This window comes from Bufo gargarizans, chromosome 7 (genome assembly GCF_014858855.1).
Source record: "Bufo gargarizans isolate SCDJY-AF-19 chromosome 7, ASM1485885v1, whole genome shotgun sequence".
NCBI classification, from domain to species: domain Eukaryota; kingdom Metazoa; phylum Chordata; class Amphibia; order Anura; family Bufonidae; genus Bufo; species Bufo gargarizans.
Window position 1 is genome coordinate 167,766,100 of NC_058086.1, and position 27,067 is coordinate 167,793,166.

Here is a 27,067-nt window from a genome sequence, read left to right on the forward strand (position 1 = left end):
TGCGGTCCTCGGGTCATGTGACGTTTCCTTCTTCTTCTCGTTATTGTCCTCACTCTCGTCTCTTTCTATTCTCACAGGAGTTTGTTAAGGAGGGGACGTTAATGAAGGTGTCCGGGAAAAACCGCCATCCACGACACTTGTTCCTGGTAAGATGATGAGACACGGGGTGGGGGTGGGGGGGGGGGATTTCTGACATCGAAAATGAATTCATGCCCCATATCCACACTTCAAGGTCATTTCTGTTCCTTTCATACTGAAACAACATCTGATTGCGTTGAAGTCGCAGGCAGGCGCACTCCCATTCACCTCTATAGGACACACCTGCAACTCTCCAAAGATTTTTATATCATCTTGTTTAGACCCTTCCCTGCCGGTCTGTCCTGTGTCACTAGGTCCCACCGTTGGCTTCAGGCCATCCTGGGCGCTGTAGTCCCCTTCCAAGCATTCCTATAAGAGAGCATCCTGGCAGGAAGTGTACGCTGCTCCTGCGCCCGCAGCCGACTTCCTGATCCCGGCCTATTGTTTACAGGGATGGTAAAACTTCTCAGATACAAAACAAGGACCCTTCCCTGACCCCAAGAGCTGCGAGCCAGCCCCAAGAATCCTTCCACGGAGGCGGCTTACGGCCATGACTTTCTACATCAATTGGGATCTTATCCCAGATGAAACTGTAGTTACCGTCACTTTAAGAGTTAATAGATTGGATCGGAATTAGTTCTAGGTGATAACATTCTCACCTTCCAGTTCAGGATCGGATTCCATCCTTATCAATAGCAGCATAATAAAATCTAAAATTAATATTCATATTTTCATTATTAAGAAGCCCCTCCCCTTTTATTAGCTTCATCTATATTATTAGAAAAAATGCACCAAAAATCAGGCCATTATGTCTGAAACCACCACTAGAGGGCGCTCACCGCAAACTGTTCTATTATTGAGTGCTATGTATGCTCAGTCTGCCATGAGCTCCCTCTAGTGGTGGTCGCAGGCAGCAACAATGTTATAATGTAACAAGGCAATTGCTTGTGTTGCCGTAAAATATAAACTGTGACACCTCATTTGATAACTTTGGCGCATCTTTCTTTCCGCTGCATTGGCATGAGATTGCAACATTTTTGTGTCATTTAACAAAATTGTCGTAACTCCTCCCACTTTTCAAAAAGGGTGGGGTTAAATCACAAAAAGTCTCATAATTTTGTGCAAAACTCTCACGCGCCTAAATTTACGACTTTGTTTGTGGCAGAAAACCGCCGTACTAGGCTCGATACATTGTTCCATATGTCTGTAGAAGAGATTTGAAGCTCTGTATCTGGAAACTGGAGATTTAACCTCTAGGAAGATTTATTACGACACGAATTAGAATGTTGTAACAATCTGGTAAAAAAAATAAAAAAATGGTGTTGACGGGCGAACATTCATTCCTTCCCTTTAGCAGCTCTTAAAGGGGTTGTCCACTTTACAATTTTTGTTAAAAAGCTCCCCCTTAAAATAAGCTGAGCAGGTCGTCCTTCTGCTGCCACCACCAATGATCGTCAGGAGAAGCAATTAGTAACTGCTTGATTTCCCTGCAGCACCCCCACGGGAGAAATCAAGCATTACACTGTGTTTATTGAAATCAGCTGTAGCCGTAGTGCAAGGAAATGCCGAGTCCTCCAGAGACAACTTCACTGCTAATTGATGGACGCTCTGTACAAGGGTCTCCCCTCTGTTAATTTAGAATCCCCCATTAGGTCCCTTTCAAGGGATTCATTACTATATGCAGAGGAGGAGGGGGGGGGGGGGGGGGGGGGGGAATGGATAAAAATAAATCTGTCCACTAGTGACGCCCCAATTATCTCCCTGTGAAAATAGTGAAGCAGTTGTCACAGCCCCTCCCCCGTTTACGAGCATCTCTAATAATATTACAGATATAAGAGCACACGTTTGCGGATGGTCTATGATAATGTCGCTCGCCGCTCTGGGAGTCGCCAGCGTCTCGTCATCCATAACTCTGCCGCCGATGACACGCTCATTACAATAATCCGACTCCCTCCTGTACAGCCCGTGACAAATGGACACAATTAATGCAGGATGACATGAACCTGGTGCAGACCTGTCAGGAGAGCGGAATACTGCTGAGCTCGCAATTCGCCCTCACGTAGGATGCAAAATATGTATCAGAGCAACAACTACTACTCCCAGCATGCTCTGGCAGCCAGTAGTTTTGCAGCAGCTGTGGAGATTCAGATTCAGGGGATGGCGTCTCGCTCCCATGGCAGCTCCATGCACGGAACTGACAAACCATTGATTTTAATGGGATTGGTGTAATACTTCATTTCTCCTGTGGGGGTGCTGCAGGGAAGGTGAACACTTGCTGCAGCTTTCCCGTACAGAATACAGCCAATCACTGGGGTCCACCCTCTCTTTGATCTTATCATAGGGGTGACCCTTCTTACAAGGTTGTATCCAAATTGGCAAGCAGACGGGACAGGTCCACTGGGATAAATGGGAGGCCATAAGACTTTACCCCCGAACTTGCTTTATTTATGTGAGCGATTGTAAAACATTTACGTAGCGTGCGGATCGCTAGCACCTATTATATGATGTATACCTCTGCCCCAGCCTGGGAGGATCGTGTGATCAGATTAATGTCAGCAAAGCATGTAATTCATGGAACAATAAGTAAACTGAATAATACCGCCATCATCCTGTCATCTGTCACTTGCCGGCACGTGAATCCCCTGGGCCCATGGCGTAAGGCGGCGAGGGCTGACATTGCCCGGTTGGCGGTGAGCTTGTATGTGGATGCTCCTATTAAATACATATGAGGAGCATCCATTATTCATATACACAATACAGCGTATAATGTGGCGGCGCTATCAGAGTCACAGATGGCGCAGGGGGCGGGGCCGCACAGATAAAAATTCACTTGTGGCTTCCATAATGACCAAAATTTCCATGACGTCGTCCATCACCGGTGATGGCTTCTGGAGGAGGATCTCATTGTGTTCATGATGCTCCAGGAAGATGGAAGGGGATGGCGACAGCGGCGAGTACTGTACGGTTATGAGTCAGGGCGGCGAGTACTGTTCGGGTATTAGTCAGAGCGGCGAGTGCTGTGTGGGTATGAGTCAGAGCGGCGAGTACTGTTCGGGTATTAGTCAGAGCGGCGAGTGCTGTGCAGGTATGAGTCAGAGCGGCGAGTACTGTTCGGGTATTAGTCAGAGCGGCGAGTGCTGTGCGGGTATGAGTCAGAGCGGCGAGTACTGTTCGGGTATTAGTCAGAGCGGCGAGTGCTGTGCGGGTATGAGTCAGAGCGGCGAGTGCTGTGCAGGTATGAGTCAGAGCGGCGAGTACTGTTCGGGTATTAGTCAGAGCGGCGAGTGCTGTGCGGGTATGAGTCAGAGCGGCGAGTACTGTTCGGGCATTAGTCAGAGTGGTGAGCGGTCACCTCTGCTTAGATACATCATGGGAATGGTATTAGAATGATTCTGCGGTGTGTCACACATGATAGGCTTAGATATATAGCTCAGCAGACCGAATAACACGATAGGCTTAGATACAAGGCTTATAAGACATTACTACACATGATTAGCTTAGAAACATGAGCAGACAGTATTACTTTTGATAGACTTAGATACATTAGCACACAGTATGACATATGCTGCATTTAGATACATATCTCAGCACACGGTATCATACATGATAGGGTTAGATACAAGATCATCAATCATTAGATACAGCAGGTCTGTAGACAGTATCACACATGATAGGATTAGATACACAGCTCAGCAGACAGTATCACATAGAATAGGATTAGATACACAGCTCAGCAGACAGTATCACACAGGATAGGATTAGATACACAGCTCAGTAGACAGTATCACACAGGATAGGGTTAGATACACAGCTCAGCAGACGGTATCACACAGGACAGGATTAGATACACAGCTCAGCAGACAGTATCACATAGGATAGGATTAGATACACAGCTCAGCAGACAGTATCACACAGGATAGGATTAGATACACAGCTCAGTAGACAGTATCACACAGGATAGGGTTAGATACACAGCTCAGCAGACGGTATCACACAGGACAGGATTAGATACACAGCTCAGCAGACAGTATCACACATGACAGGATTAGATACACAGCTCAGCAGACAGTATCACACAGGATAGGATTAGATACACAGCTCAGTAGACAGCATCACACAGGACAGGATTAGATACACAGCTCAGCAGACAGTATCACACAGGATAGGATTAGATACACAGCTCAGCAGACAGTATCACATAGGATAGGATTAGATACGGCAGCTCAGTAGACAGTATCACACAGGACAGGATTAGATACACAGCTCAGCAGACAGTATCACATAGGATTAGATACACAGCTCAGCAGACTGTATCACACATGATAGGATTAGATACACAGCTCAGCAGACAGTATCACATAGGATAGGATTAGATACACAGCTCAGCAGACAGTATCACACAGGATAGGATTAGATACACAGCTCAGTAGACAGTATCACACAGGATAGGGTTAGATACACAGCTCAGCAGACGGTATCACACAGGACAGGATTAGATACACAGCTCAGCAGACAGTATCACACAGGATAGGATTAGATACACAGCTCAGTAGACAGCATTACACAGGACAGGATTAGATACACAGCTCAGCAGACAGTATCACACAGGATAGGATTAGATACACAGCTCAGCAGACAGTATCACATAGGATAGGGTTAGATACGGCAGCTCAGTAGACAGTATCACACAGGACAGGATTAGATACACAGCTCAGCAGACAGTATCACACAGGATAGGATTAGATACACAGCTCAGCAGACTGTATCACACATGATAGGATTAGATACACAGCTCAGCAGACAGTATCACACATGATAGGATTAGATACATCAGCAGACAGTATCACACATTATAGGGTTAGATACATCAGCTCAGCAGACAGTATCACACAGGATAGGATTAGATACACAGCTCAGCAGACAGTATCACACAGGATAGGATTAGATACATCAGTAGACAGTATCACACAGGATAGGATTAGATACATCAGCAGGCTGACAGTCGTGTGTTTTCTCCGCAGATGAACGACGTTCTGCTTTACACTTACGCACAGAAGGACGGCAAATACAGGCTGAAAAATACCCTCTCCATTCCAGGAATGCGGGTAGGTGGCCACTTACCTGAGGCTTATCCAAATAGCAGGAATTTTCTGTACGACTCTGGGATTACAGTAATAACTGTCTAAGGACAAGCTGCTTTCTAGTAGAATGTTGTGTATCAATTCCTTGCCATTTTCATTATCTCTGCTTACAGTCGCAGAATGGAAAGCTTGCTTATTTACGTCCAGAGGGTAAAAACCCGTACAAACCTAATACGTCTTACAGCTGGGGGTTTGTTACAGTTGTATCCACAGTAGACAATCTTTTGGGCTTTCCTTCTGTTGTTTTTCAGGAGTATCAGATCATTACATACAATCTGAAAGGGGGTTCTCCAATCCAAGCACCCCCTCCATAGTCAGCGCCATCCTAGACATCCAGCGAGTCCTGTATACACCGTATAGAGGGAATGTATCCACCCTGTATATATAGAGAACGTATCTGTCCTGTATACACTGTATATACCGTATAGAGCAGGCATGTCCAAACTGCGGCCCTCCAGCTGTTGCAAAACTACAACTCCCAGCATGCCCTAATAGCTGTAATCTATCCAGGCATGATGGGAGTTGTAGTTTTGCAACAGCTGGAGGGCCGCAGTTTGGACATGCCTGGTATAGAGGGAATGTATCTGTCCTGTATACACTGTATATACCGTATAGAGGGAATGTATCCATCCTGTATATATAATGTATCCATCCTGTATATAGAGAACGTATCTGTCCTGTATACACTGTATATACCGTATAGAGGGACTGTATCTGTCCTGTATACACTGTATATACCGTATAGAGGGAATGTATCTGTCCTGTATACACTGTATATACCGTATAGAGGGAATGTATCTGTCCTGTATACACTGTATATACCGTAGAGGGAATGTATCTGTCCTGTATACACTGTATATAGGGAATGTATCCATCATGTATACACTGTATATACCGTAGAGGGAATGTATCTGTCCTGTATACACTGTATATACCGTACAGGGAATGTATCCATCATGTATACACTGTATATACCGTAGTGGGAATGTATCTGTCCTGTATACACTGTATATACCGTAGAGGGAATGTATCCATCATGTATACACTGTATATACCGTAGTGGGAATGTATCTGTCCTGTATACACTGTATATACCGTAGAGGGAATGTATCTGTCCTGTATACACTGTATATACCGTAGTGGGAATGTATCTGTCCTGTATACACTGTATATACCGTACAGGGAATGTATCCATCATGTATACACTGTATATACCGTAGAGGGAATGTATCTGTCCTGTATACACTGTATATACCGTAGTGGGAATGTATCCATCCTGTTTCTTTCCCTGTAGGTGAGTCGACCTATTGTGGAGAATGCTCAGCACGTCCTGAAGATTGAATGCATGGAGTGCTGCCTCATGCTGTCTGCCAGGTAACACCGCGTCACACACCTGTTCTCCAAATGCTAAGCTCTTACTGTTTTATACTCCAGTCACATCCAAAGCTACAGTCAAAAACCACCTTGTTGCCCCTGGAAACAGACAGCAGCTTATCGCCTGTCATTCATGCGACCTCCTAGATTAGCGCAACCTGTGTAATGGTCACCTACCTGAGCACCCACAATGCACTGCTTTCAGGTAACTGGAAAATGGCAGAATTGTGAATGCAGCTCTGGATGTCACTGGAGTATATAACGATATCACGATGAGTGTGGCACAAAGTACATTTCTAGTTTTTATAGACTATAAGAGGAAGTTTCTGGCATTTAGTTTTTATAGTGGGGTTCCCAGTTTTAGGCAAATTTAAAGGGGTTTTCCGGTTAGGCCTCATGCACACGATCGTTTTCTTTTTTTTCCGGTCCGCAAAACACAGATGGCGTCCGTGTGCGTTCCGCACATTGCAGAATGGCATGGACAGCCATTGATATAACTGCCTATTCTTGTCTGCAAAACGAGGACAAGAATAGGACAGGTTATATTTTTTTTGCGGCCCACGGAACGGAGCAACGGAGTGCTGTCCGCATCTTTTGCTCCCCCCCCATTGAAGTGAATGGGTCCGCATCCAAGCCGCAAAAACTGCGTATGCATTCGGTCGTGTGCATGAGGCCTTAGGAAAGTTATCCTGTATCCTCAGGATAGGAGAGAACTATTAGGTCGGTTGGGGCCTTACTGCCAGGTATAGCCAAGTGCAGCATTTCGGACCAGCCGCTCCATCCATTTGAGGGCGGCTCCATGGTGTACGGGGCCGTTATTCCCATGATCGGTGGGGGTCCTTCCGCTGGATTATCTAATGGCTATTCCCTATCCTGTGAATAAGGGATAACAATCTGGAATCGGAATACCCCTTGGATTGTTCACCCCCCTGGGGCCTTTCGTGCAGACCCCCAGTGTGGCCGGACCTACCTACGGAGAGAATCATACCTACCTGATCCCCGCTGCAGCTCTCAGGTCTTCCTGCGTCAACATCCGGTGAAATGGCGCATGAGGTACACATCACCGCTGCGACCAGTCATTGGAGCGACCTGCCCCGAAGGGCGCCCGGGGGTGGACAACCCCTTTAACCCCTGTATAATGCAAAATCCTGCAACTTTCTAATATCCCCTTTTTCATCGTCTCGTCATTTTTAAGATCCCTGCTTGCTGTCATTGAAGTAAAGCTTTACTGTGCTGAAAACGCGTCCTGACCTAATACTTTTTACTGAACCGCTTAAACTTCAGACTGACACATTGTAACAAACTACCAGGAAAGGATGGAGGTTAACTCAGAGACATTAGTATTCAGCCTCTAGCTATAAACTATTAATGTTCCCACTCACTGACAGCAAGAAGAGCTCTTGATAAAACTGAGCAACTGAAACATAAAGTCTATTAGAAAGTTGCGCAATGTTTCGACCTGTAGTGATTGAGCTTAGAGAGGATCTGTCCATTCTCCCGACTTACATATATTCCCCATGAAATAATAATGCTGAGGCATCCGCTTTGTGCTGTCCCTCTGTTATTCCTCCTGGAAATGTATGACAACTGGGTATTACCATATCCCTGTGACAAAGGGACCCTATGCAGTCGGGCAGCACTGACTGGGGGACGCACCCCAACTGGTAACAGGCATTTATTAATACATTTTAAGGAGGAATAACAGAGGAACGGTACAACACAGAGCTATAAATATAGACATTCCTGGATTGTTATAGGTATAGAAATATGTAGTAAAACAGACATGTCGGGGGGGGGGGGCAGATCTTCTCTAAGTCATAAAGTCCTCCCCGCCGTTCGTTTGCCTCTAATTTCTCCGCTCACATCCGCAGCAATGATATTACTGTCCGGTTATAATCGATAACCTAGAATTTCAGCGCCATACGTGTGTCACTCGCTTCCCTCGTCTCTAATTATGACATTTCTGCTGCCACTGCCTCTTATTTATGAATATCTCTCCAATAATGAGGGTAGTAGTTCTGCTCCGGGGCTTGCTGCTCATTAAGCTGCTGAGTTTCCGCGTGTGATCCGGCCGCTCTGATCGCTGATATGTTTGTGAAAAGGTGGAACCAATTTGCACATAACTCACCTCCGGAGGACAGGGGACATGTGTTTGCAGCGCGCGTTGGCAGCTTACAACGTGCGGTTATCACCCGGAGCTGTTAAATGATGCAGGGACGGACACCGCGTATCACACCCCCGCTAATCAAATTTAGAAAATCGCTCTGAAGGTGATTGTTAAACTGCACCATATGTTTGTCCCCGTGAAGCCACCGACCGATTATAACCGCGCCATAATCAGCTGCGGGGTGGTTGTTTTTTTTCTTTGCTTATAAAATTTAAAGGGGCCTCGTCGACTGATATTTTATGCAATATACTAATTAGAGATGAGCAAATTTCATATTTTGAAATTCATTCACTGGTAAAAGGTGAATTGCGTTATGGATTCCGTTACCGCGGACCATAACGCAATTCTATGACGGAAACAGGACGGATACGTTTTGCAGCCCATAGACTTCTATTATGACGGAATGAATAACGGAATGCCTCTAAAGGCACTCCATCATAGAATTGCGTTATGGTCCGTGGTAACGGAATCCATAACGCAATTCACTTTTACCAGTAAGCAAAATATGAAATTCGCTCATCTCTTGATGATACTAATCTAAGGCTTTCACACTAGCGTTTTTACTGGATCCGGCAGAGTTCAGCAAAAACGCTTCCGTTATGGACAGATCCGGTTGTATTATCTGTAACATCGCCAAGACGGATCCGTCATGAACTTCACTGAAAGTCAATGGGGGACGGATCCGTCTAGGCTATGTTACAGATAATACAATTATAACATATTATCAGTAACTGAAGCGTTCTGCATCCCAGGACAGAAAGCAAACCGCAGCATGCTGCTCCCCGGTATGGGAACACAACTAAACGGAACGGAATGCATTTAGAGCTCTCCGTTCCGTTTTGTCCCAATTGACATTGAATGGGGACAAAACGGAAGCGTTTTCTTCCGGTATTGAGCCCCTAGGGCGGATCCCAATACCAGAAAACTAAAACGCTAGTGTGAAAGTAGCCTTATCTGTACTCCTTACCTGATTTGCTGTGATTCCTTGCAGTGTTCATCCAGGCCCCTTAATCATGAATAGAATGCCAGAACAACCGTTTAAACTGACACAAAGGCAAACAATAACAGAGACAAAGCATTGATACCACATTTTTTGACATTCAGCTCTTATAGGTCGTCTCCAGGCTATACACAGTGTTTGTATTGATAACAGGCGGGGTGCTGGCGGGCAGGGTGGGCACTCTCCATCTCATCGCCCTGTGTTCTTCTCCTCGGCAGCTCCTGCTCAGAGAGGGACGACTGGTTCAGTTGCATCAGCAGAACTGTTCAAGAATATTACAAGGCTCCGACCGTGTCCGTCTATAACAATGTGGAGGTAAGTGACGGGGCGGTGCTCATGCCCAGGAAATGTATGTACTGTGGGGGCATAGAGGAAACGGGCAGGGTACACCTAATACCCCTCCGTCAAGTATAGAATGACTGGACCATAGCTGGACGTCTGCTGACCACGGACAGAAGATGGACGTCTATACTAAAAGATTTTCGTCTTCCATGCTTCTTGGTATATCGCCTATTTGTTCTCTTTCCCCTCTGCTTTACATTGCAGCACTGCCTGTTTACAGATTTGGGTATTGTGGGGGTTTGCTCTGGTCGTTAGGATTAGCGGGTGCAGCACAGAGGCAAAGTACAAGCTCTTGGTTCAAAACATCAGTGTTTATTCACACGTGAAAGCAAAACAAAACCACAAGTTGCTTGGTGATCGTTCACACACATGAAAAGTTTATATACAAAACAGTCACCTTTTCTCCTGGGTGTTACTTCACACCCTGTAGGGAGTTCTGCTTTGTCAAGTCCACGGGCAGGCATGCAGGTAATCCTCCCCACCTGGCAGTGCTGGCTGGGTTTTATGCCTGGCAAAACCCGGCTTGGAACATGGGGAGTAGTCACCCACCCAGCACTTTGACTACTCCTAGTTGGAGGTGTTCCGGTTCAGCTATTACAGCCAAACTAAGTATGAAGGTGTCAAACAGCAACTGCTGCTGACACATAAAGACCGGCTCTTACTCCACCGAGGCCAGGACCCTCGGTGACACGTACCCATCATCCACGATTCCTTGTACCTTCTTACAGTATTTATAGCACCTGAAGAGCCAGTCACCTCTCTTCTTACTAAACACAGGAGTGAATGAACAACTGGTTGTAGCTCCATCTTGAATAGGGAGGGGTGAGGTTGATGAGTATCCGTCCCCCATGAACCTCCCCTCCCCCATTTATATTAAGAAGCGGTCAGGAGCAGCATTCTCCGTCATTCACCTTACACCGGCTGCAGAGAAACGCAGCAATTAACGGATGTAATTTCGACGGCTGCTGAGATTTCTATTTGTAGTGATCCATCATCCTCGCCCCGGCCTCCGGTTATCCTCCTGTGATCAGAACTCATTATGTCGCTCAGATTAGAGATCGCATGCCCCAGGCGGGTACTTTAGTGGTAACCCGCGGGTTATATATTACTCCCCTGCCCGGGATCATTACTAGAGGAGAAGGCCTTGAGCTGGGCCATGTGGGGAGCAGGCGAGGATCAGAGAGCCTAGGGGAGACATAAAGGGTTAATATGACCCCCTGTGCCCTCACTACAGGGTCAAGCTCTGAAACATCTACCAGGGGGTGAAACTAGAGTCCTGTGGACCCCCCTGTGACCGTGATTGTTACGCCATGCATCTCATGCAGGAGTCTGTATGATGTGTCAGTAGGATCGACCTCATTAGACCACAACTCTGCCTGGTAGGGTTGACCCTGCTGTTTAAAATGATACCTGTCTTGTCAAAATCAGTTGCAGCATTCCAGAGAAAGATGGGGGCGTGGTCAATGCTGGAAATAGGAGGCACTTATGGGATAGACTCCGCCTCTTAGTGCACAGAAGCCCTGATCTGAATAAAGAATAAAAGTCTCTTTTTCTTGGGGACGCCACAACCAATTTCTCGCAAGACGGTTATCATTGTACTAAGCAGGATCAACCCTGCTGGGCAGTAAAGGCGTTTTAATAAAGCGGATTCTGCTGACTGGTGCGCAAGAGGAGCGAGGTACAAGGTGCCTCATTACAGGGAATTTTGGTTACTGTGTAAAAAAAAAAGGTTCTGGGACTTTCCAATAGACTCAGAATATTTGCCAAATCTTCTGCCTTTTGCCCAATAAGGGGGTCCATTTACATGTCTGCATCCGTTCCGCAATTTTGCGGAACAGGTGCAGACCCATTCATTTTCAATAGGGCAGATACAGCACGTCTGTATCTGCATTTGCAGAGCCGCAAAAAAATAGAACATGTCCTATTCTTGTCCGCAATTGCGGACAAGAAAAGGCATTTTCTATGAGAGTGCCGGCGATGTGCAGTCCGCAAAATGCAGAACGCACATTGCCTGTGTCCGCAAAACACATACGGACGTGTGAATGGATCCTAACTTGTTAGTTTCAGACATTAAGTATAGTCAAATTGTCAGACCAGCGGCGGTCCACTCCAGTTCCGTTTTTCCGTCAGTTTGAACTTTTTACTCCAGATAACGAGTTAATTAAACAATTTAATATTTCCCTAGCTGTGTTTAAATAACTCACCAATTTTAGGATCTCTGCTTGCTGTCAGTGAATGTGCACATTGTGGGACCCAGAAGACCTGTACAGACCTAACACTTTTCATAGCTGATTTGTTACAACTGTATCCAGTCTAGTCAATCCTCTGTGAGCCAAACAACCCAGACTGATGTGTTACATTCACCGATACATTGTAACAAACTACCAGGAAAGAGCAGAGATTTGTGCTGCTGATGTGAAGGAGGTTGTGGAGGTTACGTCTGGTCTCCTCCTATCACAGAACCTGAAGAAGGGCCTTCTGCCTGGAGGTGCCCCATGTGATCCCAGCCTGTGCAATATCGCCATCTAGTGGCCGAGCTGGAAACGTAAAATCCCTGGATTTGCAGCTTGAGAAAAATTATAATAAAGTAGCACTCCAGGCAAAACTGAGTTCTACTTCATCAGAGCCCTGCCCTAGAGGTCACATTTGTATCCTTTTGTGCAGAGTATTTCCGCTTTGTACAAAAAAACGCTTCAGCTTGGTCCTAAAGCAATCCGTTCAGTATGCATCAGGATGTCTTTAGTTCAGTCCCTTTTACAGGATTTGGCTGGAGAAAATACCGCACCATGCTGCAAAATTCCGAAACACTTCCCAGATCCGGCATTAATTTCCATTGAAATGTATTAATGTTGGATCCGGTACCAAGTGTTCTGGAAAAATGGATTTGGTTTCCCAGTCCGCGCATGTGCAGACCTTTAAATCCATGAAAAAGATAAATACTGGATCCATTTTTCCGGATGACACCAGAGAGACGGATCCGGTATTGCAATGCATTTGTCAGATGGATCCGGAAACGAATGATATCCGTTTGCATTCGTATTTCCGGATCCGGCAGGCACTTAGGGCAATAGACACGTGTCCAAGAGGAGTTATACAATGCGGGAAATTTATTTGCGCCATCTTTTTGGTGCATTATATTAATGTAAATAAACCAACCAAAAGGGGTAAACTAAGGGAGAGAAAGATGTCCGACATCTGTCTACCAAGACGCGTCAAATTTATTAGCGTGTGTTACTGTAGTAAATTTGGCGCCACTTTTGCCTCTCTGGTATATATATTTTTTTTACATCCGTAATTCTGCCCAATAGAGCGTCTGTGGTGTGTAGCTCAGAGGATTGACTCTCATACATTTTAACAAACTAAGGCCTCATGCACACGACCGTTGTGTGCATCCGTGGCCGTTGTGCCGTTTTCCGTTTTTTTTCACGGACCCATTGACTTTCAATGGGTCCGTGGAAAAATCGGAAAATGCACCGTTTGGCAGCCGCATCCGTGATCTGTGTTTCCTGGCCGTGAAAAAAATATGACCTGTCCTATTTTTTTCACGGCCAACGGTTCACGGACCCATTCAAGTCAATGGGTCCGTGAAAAAACACTGATGCACACAAGATTGGCATCCGTGTCCGTGTCCGTTTTTTCCTATCATTTCAATGGCAAACTTGACTTAGATTTTTTTTTCATTTTACATGTCCGTGGATCCTCCAAAAAACAAGGAAGACCCACGGACGAAAAAACGGTCACGGATCACGGACCTACGGACCCCGTTTTTGCAGACCTTAAAAAAAAAAAACGGTCGTGTGCATGAGGCCTAAAGCTGTAAGTTTTATTGTCTCATGACACAAGAATTCTCCTATTCACTGACAGCAAGCAGCAATGTTGAAAACTGTGGAAAATCGGAACTGGAAGTATATTGTAAAGTATGAAAAGTGATTGCGCTTTATTTCCTTTGGACTGGACGCCCCGTTACCTATAGATAAGACCCGTCCGGAATCACAAAGGAAATCTGAACTGTTTTCTTTCTCCGGCAGATGAGGGAACGATTAGGAATGTTCCTGGGAGAGAGGCCGCCGAGCGTAGCGCACATGTCTCACGTCATGATGTGTATGAACTGCGGCAGCGATTTCACACTGACCCTGCGACGCCATCACTGTCACGCCTGCGGCAAGGTGAGAACCGGGAATCGATACCAATTATCTCACATGGTACAAGGGTCAATGGAGGGGGAAGGGGGTGCTAATTGTCAGATATCTCATGGGTAAGGTCCCAGAGCAATGATATGTGGGATCCGGAGAAATATCCTAATATGATGTGATGATCGGTAAATAAAATAGATCGCTTTTGCATTCATTTATTTCATTATGCAGACAAGTTTCAGGGTCTTGTCCCTGTTTTCACAGATTGTTTGCCGCAGTTGCTCAAGAAACAAATATCCTCTGAAGTATCTGAAGGATCGTCCGTCTAAAGTCTGCAATGGATGCTATGCAGAGCTGCGGAAAAGAGGTAAGCGAGGCCTCCAGGTCACTGCCTGTACCACAGCGCCATCTCGTGGCGAACTTCAGGGATTGAAGGTTATAGACTAAAATTGATATTAAATATTTATGTTTTTTTTATTTTTATTCCTAATATCTGTTTGCTTTCATAGAGCTTGCATCGGCGAACACAAATTCCTCCCCGCAGCTGCCAAGGTCCACCAGCAGCACTTTTACATCAATGCTTCACAGTTTTCACCCGTCTGCCTTCAAGAGGCACAAGAAAGTGCCGTCAGCTCTGATGGAGGTAGGGCCAAGGCTGTCTGACAAAAGGCAAGAGCTGAATGTGCATTGTGATGTGATTGCTTTGTTCGTGTTCTGACATTGTGGAAGTTGTGGCGATTATAATGATAGATAGACCTCGATGCGCACCGTGCTGCCCAGGACCCGGCTCCGCCACTAATGCTCCGAGAAGGAAAGGAATATCATTATTGCAGAAGATGTGCCGGAATTTATAGAGCAGGAATATACGCAGCTAATGGCGGCTCAGCCCTGGATTATGGCCCAGAGCTGCACTCAAAGGTTATTACATTAATGAGACGGGAAAATATAAATCACTGTTAAAACGTCATAAACACTTCACAGCAACAACGTGAGCAGGAGATAAACCGTCCTCCTAGATCTTCACTTTATAACCCTGTAAAATGTGTAATTTCTATTAATGACTAATACTACTCCGCTCACAGATCCAATACAAAGAGTCATTATATTCTATTGTAACAGGTCACCTCAGATTACATTATTATATCCTGTATTATACTCCAGAGCTGCACTCACTATTCTGCTGGTGCAGTCACTGTGTACATACATTACTTATCCTGTACTGATCCTGAGTTACATCCTGTATTATACCCCAGAGCTGCACTCACTATTCTGCTGGTGCAGTCACTGTGTACATACATTACTGATCCTGAGTTACATCCTGTATTATACTTCAGAGCTGCACTCACTATTCTGCTGGTACAGTCACTGTGTACATACATTACTTATCCTGTACTGATCCTGAGTTACATCCTGTATTATACCCCAGAGCTGCACTCACTATTCTGCTGGTGCAGTCACGGTGTACATACATTACTTATCCTGTACTGATCCTGAGTTGCATCCTGTATTATACTCCAGAGCTGCACTCACTATTCTGCTGGTACAGTCACTGTGTACATACATTACTTATCCTGTACTGATCCTGAGTTACATCCTGTATTATACTCCAGAGCTGCACTCACTATTCTGCTGGTGCAGTCACTGTGTACATACATTACTTATCCTGTACTGATCCTGAGTTACATCCTGTATTATACTCCAGAGCTGCACTCACTATTCTGCTGGTGCAGTCACTGTGTACATACATTACTTATCCTGTACTGATCCTGAGTTGCATCCTGTATTATACTCCAGAGCTGCACTCACTATTCTGCTGGTGCAGTCACTGTGTACATACATTACTTATCCTGTACTGATCCTGAGTTACATCCTGTATTATACTCCAGAGCTGCACTCACTATTCTGCTGGTACAGTCACTGTGTACATACATTACTTATCCTGTACTGATCCTGAGTTACATCCTGTATTATACTCCAGAGCTGCACTCACTATTCTGCTGGTGCAGTCACTGTGTACATACATTACTTATCCTGTACTGATCCTGAGTTACATCCTGTATTATACTCCAGAGCTGCACTCACTATTCTGCTGGTGCAGTCACTGTGTACATACATTACATTACTTATCCTGTACTGATCCTGAGTTGCATCCTGTATTATACTCCAGAGCTGCATTCACTATTCTGCTGGTGCAGTCACTGTGTAAATACATTACTTATCCTGTACTGATCCTGAGTTACATCCTGTATTATACTCCAGAGCTGCACTCACTATTCTGCTGGTGCAGTCACTGTGTACATACATTACTTAGGCCCCATGCACACTGCCGTGTTTCACATGCGTGTGCGGGCCGTGGAACCGCGGCCTGGATCCCTCCTGAGAGCAGGAGCGCACGGCGTCACTGGTTGCTATGACGCCGTGCGCTCCCTGCTGCCGCCGCAATACAGTGATACACTGGTATGATCTATACCAGTGTATTACTGTGCAGGCAGCAGGGAGTGCACGGCGTCATAGCAACCAGTGACGCCGTGTGCTCCTGCTCTCAGGAGGGATCCAGGCCGCGGTTCCACGGCCCGCACACGGCTGTGAAACACGGCAGTGTGCATGGGGCCTTATCCTGCAGATCACGTGGTTGTTTCTTCCTCGCTATAGTAATGCAGGGAAGAATATGTCTGCAGGTTGACGACGGTGTGACTTTACAGTGTAGCTCAAAGGCGGAACTACATTCTAAGCAACAGCCACATTTGAGGTCAGAGTGCCTTTAAGGAGCACCCCGCACAGCAGCTTTGCCCTTGTATTGTGTGGCAGAGATGTGATCTAGAAGAGTCAGTAAGAGGCAAACAATGGTTTAGGTAGCGGTGGCTCTCCCCTACAGTAACAGTGCACAGCCCAGCCTGCCCACCAGGGGGCGCCAGCTAATATCTCTATCCGCTCACGTGGCCCTTGATTAGCAGTTCTACAGATTAAGCACCTGGCAAGACTGCAATCCCAAATTAGCATATTCATATCAGCAGACTGCAGGAATATATCTAATCGCACCCGGGGGAAATATGTAATTACACGTCCATGCGTCTCCAAGTGGAACATACGAGTGGGGTTTTAGTGCCGCACACATTGCGCCATTGTGCGGGAACAGCTGTGAGGTAGAAGAGATGGAAATGAAACCAAAAATTACCCGTTTATGACGTGTGAAGCTTCTCGGCGTACATGGAGCTGGAGAGGGGAAAAATCTCGCCCTTCTTGAAACCAAACTTTAAAGGGGGGGGGGGGGGAAGGGTCTGACTTATTACAATCCCTCAGGGGGGGAGGGTCTGACTTATTACAATCCCTCAGAAGAGTTCCCCCAAAATTAGCACGGGACAAATTCCTCTGCAGCGCCACCTAAGGAGACATGAAGAATTACATGGGTACCTATTCAAATCAGTCCGTTCAGGATTAGGAAAACCTGGCTGCCCCACATCTGTCCCCAGGTGGTGTGCGGTACCGCAGCTTTGCCCCACATCTGTCCACAGGTGGTGTGCGGTACCGCAGCTTTGCCCCACATCTGTCCACAGGTGGTGTGCGGTACCGCAGCTCTGCCCCACATCTGTCCCCAGGTGGTGTGCGGTACTGCAGCTCTGCCCCACATCTGTCCCCAGGTGGTGTGCGGTACTGCAGCTCTGCCCCACATCTGTCCACAGGTGGTGTGCGGTACCGCAGCTCTGCCCCACATCTGTCCCCAGGTGGTGTGCGGTACCGCAGCTCTGCCCCACATCTGTCCCCAGGTGGTGTGCGGTACCGCAGCTTTGCCCCACATCTGTCCCCAGGTGGTGTGCGGTACCGCAGCTTTGCCCCACATCTGTCCACAGGTGGTGTGCGGTACTGCAGCTCTGCCCCACATCTGTCCACAGGTGGTGTGCGGTACCGCAGCTCTGCCCCACATCTGTCCCCAGGTGGTGTGCGGTACCGCAGCTCTGCCCCACATCTGTCCCCAGGTGGTGTGCGGTACCGCAGCTTTGCCCCACATCTGTCCCCAGGTGGTGTGCGGTACCGCAGCTCTGCCCCACATCTGTCCCCAGGTGGTGTGCGGTACTGCAGCTCTGCCCCACATCTGTCCACAGGTGGTGTGCGGTACTGCAGCTCTGCCCCACATCTGTCCCCAGGTGGTGTGCGGTACTGCAGCTCTGCCCCACATCTGTCCACAGGTGGTGTGCGGTACTGCAGCTCTGCCCCACATCTGTCCACAGGTGGTGTGCGGTACTGCAGCTTTGCCCCACATCTGTCCACAGGTGGTGTGCGGTACTGCAGCTTTGCCCCACATCTGTCCACAGGTGGTGTGCGGTACTGCAGCTCTGCCCCACATCTGTCCACAGGTGGTGTGCGGTACTGCAGCTCTGCCCCACATCTGTCCCCAGGTGGTGTGCGGTACTGCAGCTTTGCCCCACATCTGTCCACAGGTGGTGTGCGGTACTGCAGCTCTGCCCCACATCTGTCCACAGGTGGTGTGCGGTACTGCAGCTTTGCCCCACATCTGTCCACAGGTGGTGTGCGGTACTGCAGCTCTGCCCCACATCTGTCCACAGGTGGTGTGCGGTACTGCAGCTCTGCCCCACATCTGTCCACAGGTGGTGTGCGGTACTGCAGCTCTGCCCCACCGACTGCTTTGTTTTTCTAATCTTCGACAACCCCTTTAAGGCACCCTGGGGCCTCCTGAAAGCCTTCATTTATAGCTACTGTAATTCGAGGTCCTGGAGGAGAACCCCTTCTGCCTCCCTGATAGGTTATAAAGAAAATTGGATTTCTTAGAGAGACAACCACTTTATAAAAAACAAACAGAAGCTCAATGGCTGGTGCGCTGATTTTTAGGGACTGATGAATGCCACGCCGCTCCTCACCTGTCACCTTCACAAACCACTATACAGGATATCAGCTGATTGTGCCTTTAAACAATACGGGCAGGGGGCGTGGCATGACACATTCTCCCCATGGTGTTTGTATTTGAATCCCTGTCATGCTCCGCCCCATAGATCCTGTTGTGTCTTGTGCAGAGTGCTCCTTTAAATGCATCAGTATCCCCACCCGATGGAGAGGGGCCGGGGCTGAGCCAAAGCTGCCAACCCCCCGGGCTTTTTATTATAACTGTATGTAATCACCTGCAAGTCTGGAAATTTCCTTAAAGGGGTTATGCCATGATGGATGTAAAAACTAAAAATTACACAATAATGTACATAACAATCTCTAACAAAACTATACCCAGCCCTGTGCCTCACATGGATCCAGAAATCTCCCCGTTCATCGTTTCAGTTGCTCTACTAGAACTTCTTCAGGCTGGCAGTCCTCTCCCTATCACAGCTCAGGAGGTGTGTCCTTTCTGCAGTTCTCTCCCTATCACAGCTCAGGGGGTCTGTCCTTTCTGCAGTTCTCTCCCTATCACAGCTCAGGAGGTGTGTCCTCTCTGCAGCTCTCTCCCTATCACAGCTCAGGAGGTGTGTCCTTTCTGCAGCTCTCTCCCTATCACAGCTCAGGGTGTGTGTCCTCTCTGCAGCTCTCTCCCTATCACAGCTCAGGGGGTCTGTCCTTTCTGCAGTTCTCTCCTTATCACAGCTCAGGGTGTGTGTCCTTTCTGCAGTTCTCTCCTTATCACAGCTCAGGGTGTGTGTCCTTTCTGCAGTTCTCTCCCTATCACAGCTCAGGGGGTGTGTCCTTTCTGCAGTTCTCTCCCCCATCACAGCTCAGGGTGTGTGTCCTCTCTGCAGTTCTCTCCCCCATCACAGCTCAGGAGGTGTGTCCTTTCTGCAGTTCTCTCCCTATCACAGCTCAGGAGGTGTGTCCTTTCTGCAGTTCTCTCCCTATCACAGCTCAGGAGGTCTGTCCTTTCTGCAGTTCTCTCCCTCTCACAGCTCAGGGTGTGTGTCCTCTCTGCAGTTCTCTCCCTATCACAGCTCAGGAGGTGTCCTTTCTGCAGTTCTCTCCCTATCACAGCTCAGGGTGTGTGTCCTCTCTGCAGTTCTCTCCCTATCACAGCTCAGGGGGTGTGTCCTTTCTGGAGTTCTCTCCCTATCACAGTTCACACTCGTGTCCTTTCTGCTGCTACAGCTGTCTTCCTATCACTGCTTGGGAAACGTGTCCCTTCTGCAGCAGTCTGACAGCTCAGGGGTGTGTCCTTGCTGCAGCTCTCTCCCTGTAGCTCTCGTAGTAGCTATGGTTGGTGGCCGTTGAAGGATGGAACCAAGCATGTGCGGCCACTTCTGCAAGGTGGACAGAGAAATTAGGAAGACAAACAGCAGGTGGCGCCATACAGATACATTTTATTGAATAACTCAATGGCCATATTATACATTTAATTACAAAGGTCTTCCATTCCAGGTGCTGGTTTGAAAACTGAAGATTTTTTTTTTGTGCAACAAACCCCTTTAACGTCCGTTTCTCCACAGGCCGCAGCGTCCGGGGAAAGCTCCTCCATTAGTGGTTATTTACATCGGTGCAAAAAAGGCAAGAAATACTGGAAGAAACGCTGGTTCGTTATTAAAGGCAAAGTGCTGTACACGTACACCGCCTGCGAGGTGAGGGGCGCTCGTCATCCAGATGTCACCAAGGTGAAAACTACACACCCAACTCACGACCAGGGGGAACTGCTTAACTAGCTCTTCCCTTCTGTATCAGATTCCCTGTATAACCCTCAACAGCAGCGTGTGTGCGCGCGCCCTCCCGACAAGCCCCACCCACTTGTAGAAAAAGGCCGTGAGCAGCATAAGATCCTGAGGTCTCAATTTTTTTGCAAAATTGTGCTGATAATGTTTCCCCCACAGCATGTGATGAATCGATCATAAAGTGCTCTGCAGATTTAGAAAGTACTTTGTCACCATTTTCAAGATCACCACTTGTTGTCAGGGAATAGGACCATTCTTGCTCAAGTCCAGTAGCAGAATGTGCACAGACCCAACAGCTGTGGATTTGCTACAATTGTATCCAGTCTAGACAATCCTCTGTGAGCTACATGCATCACACACCCAAATCTCAAATCTCTCTCCTGCCCTGATGGTTTGTTACAGTGTATCAGGCAGGAGTCCAGGATGTTTAGTGCACAGAGGATACATCTGGACTAGACCCTCAGCTGTGGCAAGCATTAGTTCTGCCATTGGACATGAACAAGAATGTTTCCATTCACTGACAGTAAGCAGTAATCTTGAAAAGTACATAATTAGGGAATCCTTCTAATGTTGGGTGCATTAAAGGGCATCAGTCAGCAGTTTTGTCCATATGACACTGGCTGACCTGTTACATGTGCGCTTGGCAGCTTAAAGCATCCGTGTTGGTCCCATGTTCATATGTGCCCGCATTGCTGAGAAAATTTGTAATATATGCAAATGAGCCTCTAGGAGCAACGGAGGTGTTGCCATTACACCTAGAGGCTCTGCCCTCTCTGCAACTGCCGAACCCTCTGCACATTAACAGGACCAGGCACTGAAAACATCATCACGCCTGGTCATGTCAAAGTGCAGAGGATGCGGCTGTTGCAGAGAGAGCAGAGCCTCTAGGTGTAATGGTAACGCCCCCGTTGCTCCTAGAGGCTCATTTGCATATATTAAAGCATGCTTTTCCTCAGCAATGCGGGCACATATGAACATGGGACCAACACAGATGCCTTCAGCTGCCAAGTGCACATGGAACAGGTCAGCCGGTGTCATAGGGACAAAACTGCTGACAGATGGGCTTTAAATTGACCACGGTGTGACCCCGGGGTTTGGTTGGTACCTGTACACCCCTCCTGTATAGACTGTATCTGTTCTGATTGTTCTATGGTAACAATGTATCATTGTATTTATTGTCTTGTGGTTTTTGGTTTGATCCTCTCCATCCACATCAGTCTCACGTCATTGACTCCAATTCTGCAGCCGCCGCGTCCAGAATGATTCACTTTTTTTTTTCCCCCCCTTTATCCTTTCTAGGAAAAAATTGCCTCAGAAAGTTTACCCTTATTAGGTTTCCATATTGTGCCTGACAACTGGGACCAGAACCCCAAACTGGGCACAGTGTTTCAGCTTTACCACAAGCAGACCCTGTTCTATAGCTTCAAAGCAGCAGACACCAATGCAGCCATCAGGTACGGCCGCTCGCTCCTTCGGTCTGCTGCCGCCTCTCAGCCTTCTGCTCCAAGTCTGTCCTCGTCTTCTGGAAGCGCAGATCACTACTGCTCAGCAGAGCATGCTGGGAGTCGTAGTTACCATACAGCTGGTGAGGCTATGGGTGCTAGGGCAGAGGTTGCATATGTACCTAGTAATGCAGCCAGTTTTTAGGGAGACAGTGGCACAAGTTTAGCATCAGGTCACCGGTTTCATCGCAGCAGCAGTAAAGCGAGTGCACAGCCGCTGAACTCTTTAGGTGATAACTTCTCATTCTAAGGGCTCATGCACACGGCCATAAGTGTTTTACAGTCTACACATCGCAGATCCCGGCCGAGTGTATGCCACCATTTAATTTTCTGTAGAAATGTCCTAGAACTGTCTGCAAAATGGGCATGAATAAGACTTTTTCATGCAGGGGCCGTGCAAGCAAAAAAAGTTGATTGGATGCAGACAAACTACGGTGGTGTGCTTGAGCCCTAAGACAACCCCTTCAAGTCGCAAAAACCAAAATCCGCCATAAAGTCCACACATTACATACGGCGTTCTTTGCCGATTTAGCTGTGGCTTTCACTCATTGCATGAAATCCGCAGTGACGCCCTGCGACTTTTTCACAACAGATTTGAAAATCCGCATCCGCTGTGCAGTTTTTAGGCTGTGACCGTTTGGGTTTCGCTAAACCCGCATTCACAGAGATTACACTGCACTTTGTTGTAGGAATTCGGTGCAGATTCTAAACCAGGAATCCTCAAACTGCGGCCCTCCAGCTGTTGTAAAACTACAACTCCCACAATGCCCTGCTGTAGGCTGTTCGGCCATGCTGGGAGTTGTAGTTTTGCAACAGCTGGAGGGCCACAGTTGGAGGATGCCTAGTCTAAACAGATTCCAGGAGCATTCCCTCACAGTCGACAGTTCTTATGTAGAACAGTGTCTCCATGGTTACAGACTACAAACAAACCTTGTGTGGTTACAGCCAGATAACTTGCAGAGTTACTGCATGTTTTTTTTCCAGTATAGGAAACTTAGGGGTTAATAACCCAGCAGGGGACATAGGGGAATGTGGTTGTCTAGTTAAACTACAGATTAGCCCCTCTCCCACTTTTGAGAACACGAATCAGTCAGGGGCGGACTGGAAATTTAAAGTGGTCTCATTTTGTAGTTGGGTCCAAAGTGCCAAAAGACAGGACCAACACAAGTAGGCGGGGCCAGCAATGCCATATTGCAGCACATTATACCGCCCCCGCAGAGCCAAATACCACAGTCAAAGTGCATCCCAAAATACTGCCCCTCTGGTGGCCAGGACCAGCTGCCAGGTTCTGTCCTGCTCCTCCAGTTGCCTCAGGATGGCAATACAATTGAAGTCAGGAGGGGGGGGCATCAGATCATTACTTACCATGGCTGCCAGCCGTGAGGAGGGCTCAGGTGGCCCCTGGGAAGTTTCCCTGTAGGGTCTATGGCCAGTCCGCCCCTGTCATCAGTTATACCCTTGAAGGGTGTTGAAGGGATTCCGGTCTCTTGCGGTGTGTGCAGAGCAGATTTCATGTTTTGCAGGTCCGCTCACCTCTGACGTCTTCACCGCTCACTCTTCATCCTCATTGTTCTTCCTTCTTATTTTTTTCCTCACGTCTCTTGCTGATCTGTCATATCTGCCGCTCACTTATGCAAAGTGTAATTGCAGTATGTCCAGTCCCACAGGGTTTTATCTGCTGCAGAACTACAACTCCCAATATGTGCTGCCATGTTTGGAGTCCTAATTTTGCAACAGCTGGAGCACTAATTCTCTGTGGCTATAAAAGATGTGCAGACCACACTGCCTCTTGAATGAATACTGATCCCATCAAACAATGCCAATACTAACCTAGCGCCAATCTCGATTTCAGGTAGACTTTATACTCCAGTCACCTCCAAAGCTGCATTTTTACTGTTTTTTTTGGCTCCTACAACTAGAAAGGAATCGTGCACTGCAGTGGTCTGTAGAATCTGTCCCTCACTATACAATGAAGTCCATTATATCATCACAGCCAAGACATTAAAGGGGCGCTCCACTTTCGACAATGCCGACTTGTTAGAAGGGCCCCTCGACAACACACAGATCACAAAGCGATCCCATCTGTAATCGGTGGGATAACCCGGTTTCTCTACAGCACCACCACAGGTGAACTGTAGCATTACACCGACTAGGCCCATTCATATCAATGGCTCGCCTGTGTAATGCAGGACAGGACAATCCTCCACAGCCAGACATGTTCTTTGTAACCCCGTCCACCCTGAACTCCTCCCGCATAACTCACAACTCCCTAATAGGGTGCACGATAATGGTTTTTCTCAACTGGACAACCCCTTTAATAGTGCACCTTTCATCAGACCGTGGCATCTAGCTTTGGGTGTGAACAGAGTATAAAACGTGATGGAAAGTTGATCAGTATTTTATTCAGCCGTCACCTGTACAGATTTAACTTTCCTTCTACGAGTTACTGAACTCAATATTCTATAAAAAATATAAATTAAAAAAAATTACCAGAGCGTAAATGACAGAAATATATGCTCCCATAAACCCCTTCGCAGCAGCAGCCACGCTTTACTGCAGGCCATTCATTACTACAATAACCCAATAAACCCTCTCTCCTCGTCTCTTGCAGGTGGGTTGAAGCCATTAAAGCGGCGTCAGTGTTATAGCATCCGCTCTCCTTCTGCCGAACCAATGAACATTATCTGAATGTAAATTCTACAATGTTTGCAAGGAGAGGATCGACTGGCGCCCCCTGCTGGCTTCAGACTGGAAGTTCTTTCTCCTCAGCTCTCTATGGGACTCCAATGTCTTACAGTCTCCAGTAGAATGTATTGCGGGTGTCGGCGGCGCTCGCTACGTAGGGTCTTTTTGGGTTAAAGTCTTAGTTTTATCTAATGGGACACTGACAACCCCCTCCAGATGGCCCTGTTTACAGTTTCCTGATGACTTACACTTAGCAGGTAATTTTATAATGTTTTTATCGGCCTCTGTGGAGGTAAGGTGCTTGTCAGCCGTAGAATCAACGCCTATACGTCTATGGGAGAACTCCACCCGCAGCAGAGTCCATGACCAGGACACGCTGGCTTATTTTATTTTGGCAAGCACCAGACTATGCACTAGGACGACCCGTCGGCACACGCCTAAAGACGTCTACGAGTTTATGTCAAAGGGTGGAGTTCCCCTTTAAGCAACCTGATAAACCTCTATGAGAAATCTATCAAACCTCATCGCTCATGTTATGTAATGGAGGGGTAGGGGGGATCTGCCCAGTTCTAGAGGACCACATCATACTGGGATTGCTGGAAATATTAGGAGCAGTCAGAGTGTATAGGTCCCAACGCCTTCCGCTCGGATCTGGGATATCAAAAGGTGTGAACTAGGAACGAGCGAATTTCATATTTTGAAGTTCGTGTTGTGGCATTTACTGAATTGAGTTATGGATTCCGTCACCACGGACCATGGCGGAATGCAGAACGGAAAGCAGGCGAATCAGTTATGCAGGCCATAGACTTCCATTATGACTGAATGAATAACGGAATGCCTCCGTCATGGAATTGCGTTATGGTCCGTGGTAACGGAATTCAGTAAATACCACAACACGAACTTCAAGATATGAAATTCGCTCATCCCTAGTGTGAACCACTAATGGCATCCATGGTGGTTGTCCCCCAGCTTTCCACAAACCCTGAATGCAATACACATCTGCATTGCTATGCAGTGACATTACCCCCTCCCCCACCCATCTGTAGTTCTGGCATTATTAACTCATGAACCAGGAAGCTCAGGATGAATCTCGTTTCAGATCTCACAGAGAGGGGATTGCTGCAGTGCATGTAGGAGGACACAACAATACTGAATCTGCTACTGCTGGCCATGGGGACGGGGGTGCTTACAGGCCATGCTGGGTCTAGTAGTGTCCCCCCCCCCCCCTATGCAGAATACATCCGCTGCATTCCGAATTTCCTATGATAAGTGCATTGCAAACACCCTGGATCCCTCCATTATAAAAGCAAGCTATGCTATGCCCTTGTTTACAGAGGACTTGCTATACCTTACAATACGAAAGCCTTAAGACGACTTGTTGGTTCTTTGCGTCCGATTCAAAAGTAACATATGAAGCCGGATTCACCTCATATTCAGAATCTGAGGATCTGTAAGAAATAGCTGTATAAATAAATATTGTTCTCATTATAATGAATGCGTGCGCCTGTTTATTTAAATTCACAAATGGTAAAATTTACTGATTAGTCTGTACAGCAACGGATTCAATCCAGGACTTGAGCCAATTTAAAGGTCAGATATTGGGAACATCCAAAGTGCAGTTGCAGCTCTGCCCTCTGTGCTTTACACTGCAGCTCTGCTTGTTCACATTAGATTTGATTTATACGCACAACAGGAACCATGTGCCAATTTACAGCACAGAGAAATGAGCCTCAGTAAGAGGCGAGAAGTCATATTTCCTCCAAAATCTACATGTGGCGACCCTGTGAAGCTTTCCTCTCCAACATTCGGTTTCCCAGACTCCTCCTCAGACCACTCGCCTATTCCCTGGGCTTTCCGCCGCGCTGCCCTTGAATAACCTCCTGACCTTTCTGCTTCCCAATGGGTGCAGGGACGTGGATACAGCTCACGCGGGAAAACCAGACTGAATCACGGAACCGCACTTCTATGGTGATGCATCAAATGGCAAATATCTGTCGCTCTGCCTAAAATAAGAGC

At 47.2% G+C, this 27,067-nt stretch overlaps 1 protein-coding gene across 5 annotated transcripts in view; it reads left to right on the plus strand.

The window, feature by feature from the left end:
• Positions 1 to 26,541, plus strand: part of FGD5 (FYVE, RhoGEF and PH domain containing 5) — a 115,251-nt gene extending 88,710 nt beyond the window's left edge. Inside the window, exons 12-21 of one of the 5 annotated variants that reach the window (XR_006390867.1) lie at positions 78 to 146; positions 5,100 to 5,183; positions 6,514 to 6,593; positions 9,979 to 10,075; positions 14,131 to 14,268; positions 14,500 to 14,602; positions 14,745 to 14,904; positions 20,649 to 20,777; positions 22,164 to 22,318; positions 24,978 to 26,541. Coding sequence is in view for 4 of the 5 variants with exons in the window: in XM_044301214.1 (XP_044157149.1) it covers positions 78 to 146; positions 5,100 to 5,183; positions 6,514 to 6,593; positions 9,979 to 10,075; positions 14,131 to 14,268; positions 14,500 to 14,602; positions 14,745 to 14,878; positions 20,649 to 20,810; positions 22,164 to 22,318; positions 24,978 to 25,014 (1,059 nt within the window). In the remaining variant the exon portion in view is untranslated. Of the gene's footprint in view, positions 1 to 77; positions 147 to 5,099; positions 5,184 to 6,513; positions 6,594 to 9,978; positions 10,076 to 14,130; positions 14,269 to 14,499; positions 14,603 to 14,744; positions 14,905 to 20,648; positions 20,812 to 22,163; positions 22,319 to 24,977 lie in introns of those variants that run through there. The other 4 variants (XM_044301214.1, XM_044301215.1, XM_044301216.1 and 1 more) reach the window with 4 other exon arrangements.
• The last annotated feature ends 526 nt before the right edge of the window (positions 26,542 to 27,067 follow it).